This window comes from Euwallacea similis, chromosome 3 (genome assembly GCF_039881205.1).
Source record: "Euwallacea similis isolate ESF13 chromosome 3, ESF131.1, whole genome shotgun sequence".
Classification (NCBI taxonomy): domain Eukaryota; kingdom Metazoa; phylum Arthropoda; class Insecta; order Coleoptera; family Curculionidae; genus Euwallacea; species Euwallacea similis.
The window spans coordinates 4362522-4367022 of NC_089611.1; the positions used below are offsets into that span (position 1 = coordinate 4362522).

The 4501-nt window shown below is 37.2% G+C and overlaps 1 protein-coding gene across 1 annotated transcript; it reads left to right on the plus strand.

The window, feature by feature from the left end:
* Positions 1-504: 504 nt before the first annotated feature.
* On the plus strand, positions 505-2831 carry LOC136419790 (uncharacterized). Its single transcript, XM_066406330.1, has 2 exons — positions 505-718; positions 1329-2831. Exons 1-2 carry the CDS (start codon positions 565-567, stop codon positions 1916-1918), a joined length of 744 nt encoding a protein of 247 aa, XP_066262427.1. The 5' UTR covers positions 505-564; the 3' UTR covers positions 1919-2831.
* The last annotated feature ends 1670 nt before the right edge of the window (positions 2832-4501 follow it).

Here is a 4501-nt window from a genome sequence, read left to right on the forward strand (position 1 = left end):
TCGTTCTTATTATGGGATTTGTGTTGGAAAGTTCTATCTACCAAATTTAAAATTTCAAAATTCTAACGCTGCTCACCGCACTTCCTTAGGAGATCTCCAGTAAGTCTGCGGCTCATTTCCGGAGCGTCTTCTTTTGCTATAAAATATGAATAGTCAAATTTGAGATTTTCCACATCACTGTTCAGGAATATACAGGGTGGCCAGAAAGACAATGTAATTTAGCTGAAATATCTGAAAGCAAAAAAAGTTGTTTAATAAAGATCTAGCTGAATGCGCTACGAACAGGAAAATTTTACAGTTAGCAGGTGCACCTCCTTAGGTCGTGCGCTCCGCACGACCTAAAGGGGAGCGGTACCCCTGAAGGAATTTTTCTTCACGATCCCAAAAGCATCTCCCTGTAAAACTTTAACGATACACGTAATTTCCTGCAATGCTAAAACCCGCCATACCGCATGCATGTACAAGCCTCATGACTCGAACTCTGCAGTCAATGCCCGAGCCTCGCATCGCTGTCCCGCTTTAGTACTGATTTCGCTTTGAATCACGCACAATATACTTCACAAAATGGCGCCATTTGACGACCCCATTTTTAACATAAACTTCGTTCGTATAGTTCAAAGGTACCCCTGCATATGGAAACACTCATTACCCGAGTACAACCAAAGGAATATCACAGAGAAAGCGTGGGCGGAAGTCGCCAGGGAAGTAAAGGATAATGGTGAGTTTAGTTTGGTGTCTACATACATACAAAGTTCAGTTTTAAATTCTATACATGCAAAAGCAATTACTGTGAGTCATAGAATTTCGTTTCGAGCAAACAAGTAGGTACTTGGGCTTGATAATCTTGATATGAATGTAATTTCAGTATTATGTGAGATGGTAGTTACAGCATTGTTGCATGTTTGCCACTATCGTTAATGAGGTGTATTGTCATTGCGAAATTATGGGTTATTTGGTTATTTAACATGGTAACAATTCAACTACTTTTTCAAAGAAATCATGATCGGTACTAGTGGTAATTAGACGGTACCGTTTGCCTGAATGTATAAATCTAAGCAAACAATGAAAAAAGAAAAATAAAAATTATCATTTGCAGCAATGTTTTGGTCCCCCCCGTATGATAATTTGCGTACCCGAGCAATATTTCATTAAACACAAGAGGTTTGAATTTATTTATTCTCATCCTTCATCATAACTCATCACACTGTTTGTGATTCACTTGCGTGGTGGGATTCAGAGAATAATGACTAAACACATCGGCAGCAAGTTTGAAGCCTTAGATTAACAGTCTTGGTTTAATGGACAACATATCTAATTCATTTTTCCAGTATTAAACTGTCGTGAACGATGGAGAAACATCCGAGGCTCATTCATCCGGTCCCTGAAGAACCCCACTACTTCCACTGGCATTAGAAAAAAATACTACCTCAGCGAATACATGGATTTCATCACTCCCTATGTCAAAATCAAACCCCAATACCCTTCGGAATACCTCGAGGACACCAGCAGTGATCATGCAGAAACCGAAGATCCGGACTCCCAAATCGACCAAAAACCTCAAGTTTTCACCGATTTTAATCTCACTGAAGAGGCTTCAACCTCAAATGGACTTGCGGCTGATGAATTTTTCGTGGATCCAGAAAGAATTTTTGACAAAAAAAGAAAGTTAAATGATGTTGAAGAATTTTCAAGGAGAAGTGTAGAGGAAGCAGTGGCAGATTGGATTAGGAGTGTCAGAGAGAAAGAGAAGAGGGAGAGTGAGGACGCGAACTTGGCCTTCTTTCGATGTTTGCTGCCCGATGTTATGAAGATGAATGAGAGGCAAAATCGGCAGTTTAGAAGGAGGGTGATGAAAATTGTTGATGAGATTTTGGAGGGTGGAGATGGGAGGAATTCGCCGAATAAAGGGAAAAGTTAGCAAGCATTGAAAACCGTTTCAAAGTTTGTTTTTAGTTCAGGTTTAACCGATTTGCCGGCTGCCGGAGTGAATGTTTCAAATTAAGTAATAATACATAGTTCATAGCCTTGTCGTTGATTACGCAGTAGTTCTTAATAATGCCATTCTTGGGAGGTATGGCCCACAAGCAAAAAATATGTACAACAATTGAACAATGAAGAACAAGGAGTATATCGTAATAATAGCAGTAGTGTACTTTGTGCAGATGACTACAATACCCTTATCTACCATTACACATCTCTTCAATAAGGATTTTTTGGGCTTGCTCCATTGTTCTACCATGTTGATCCTATATACTTCAGCTTCTGTTAAAATTTATAGTAGAATTAACACGAGATATTACAGTGTGTTGCCGTCAAGCACGTGTTTTTATATAGAAATAAGAACATTAAGAGTGAGTCTCTAACTGCTGTGTTTGCAGGAGATTTTAAATTAAAACAACCCGAAAAAAGCACGAAAAGGGCTTTGTTGTCGCAAAACGGGTGAAAATCAATTGGAGCGTTGCAAAATCGAAAGGTCTCATTAAATTGAGGTCAAAAGGAAGCGCCAAACACAATGAGTGTTGTTTATGGGCCGAGCCCGTAAATCCCGGTAATCTTAATCAAATAGGGAAAAGGGATCCCTAGGGTATAAATGCAAATGACTATGGGGAGGGCGAGTCTATTACGGGAACTGCTCGTCTGATGCGATAATAATACATGTTCCACCGCAGCTGTTTGCTATCTTCAAATCGCACTATTCCTTTATGTGCCATATCTACTCAACGAGCACTTTCAATGAGTAGAGATCTTTAACTTTAGAGCCACTAGATGCGTTAAAACCGGGCCATGCCATGGAGTTTCAGGACAAAACTGAAAACGTCTCATCATCATCCTTTAAAAATCCATTAAGCACGTCCCTTTGTAATCATCCTCGATGGATTAGCACGCAATAGGAAACATGAAACCACAGTAGCAGCTGTTTCCTGAGGCGAGGTTATTAAAGCAATAATGATATCACTTTTTCAAGCTTCATTCCCCTCTTTATCTTGACATTTTACTTCAATACCTCTTTTTACTCGCATCGACCCATTATTTATAATGCGATTTTAGTAGTGCAATTTTCTGCTGCGAAGCCAACGACGGCCGTTATGGTCATAGTTCTTGATGTCGTTTGTTCAAACTAGGAAATAGTGAGTTAGCATGACATGAGGAATTTTCAGATTGAATTTCCTAGAAAATTTAACATGAATTGGAACTGAAATCAAAGTGTAAGAGCTATTAGGGATTTTTTTAAATACCGGGTATACCTAAATATCATATACATGCTAAAAGTTGATATAAACATAGGTTCCCCAAACAGTTTCTTACCTATCTATGGGACAATCAAATTTCTAAAATTTTTCAATTTTTTCTTTATAACTCCCACAGTTTTTGAGGTATTTAGCTAAAAATTTGGAATATAGTTTATGCCGTAGGATTTACATCATCGGACATATCAAATGATTTTGATAATCTACAGGGTGATTCTTTTCAGGGGTCATACCCTCTTTTCTCCCTCTAAACTTTTTCACGGTATGCCACTGGTTGAATCCAAAATATAAAATTACTTTTTTATTTTTTTTAGAAATTTTTTGTTTTTTTATAGTTTTTTAGTATCTGGGTCGGTATTCGAGATTTGGTGAATTGCGGAAAATCTTTTTTTATTTTTTTTCCTAGATAACCGATGTAGATATGAAAAAAGTACAAGAGATCAAAAAGTTTCTAAACAAAATAAAAAAGTAATTCTGTATTTTAGATTCTAGCATTGACGCATCGCGAAAAAGTTTAGGAGGGAGGGGGAAGATGGCATGACCCCTGAAAAAATATCACCCTGCAGATTATGAAAAACATTTTATACGTCCAATGATGCAAGTCTTACAATGTAAACTTTATTCCAAATTTTAGCTAAATATCGCAAAAACTGCGGGAGCTATAAAGGAAATACTGAAAAATGTTTGAAACTTAAACGTCCTGTAGATAGGTAAGAAAGCGTTTGCAGATCTATGTTTATATGAACTTTTAGTCCTGACATAAGCTAAAGCATAACTCCTCTTAGTACGTACACGATATTTAAGAACACTCTGTATATTCCCTTTAATTATTCGTCTTAAATATAAATTATTCAAAGGTACAAAGTGACCATCATCTAATGCCAACCGTGTTGTTTACTGAAGGGGTAATTTGGATGAACAATCATAGCAAATCAATGAACCTTCTCGAAAATGTTTATTTGGACTTGTGGAAAATTCTGTGACGTTCACCAGAAACCAATGGCGTCTCTAAACATTGTTGATAAGTTGACAAAACTTATTTGAATTTGTTGTGGAGTTTGGAGATTTAAAAAAAATCCTGCTTTTAGAACACTACTGAAACCGATTTTGAGTTGGTTAATATTGCCCTGGACACATCGCAATATTGGAAAATTACTTTGGTTTAATAATCAAAAACAGGATGCGAATTTGGGGCGCTACCGGACACTGCCACTTTTAGATATTGAAAAAATGATTTTATTTTGAAAAATTCA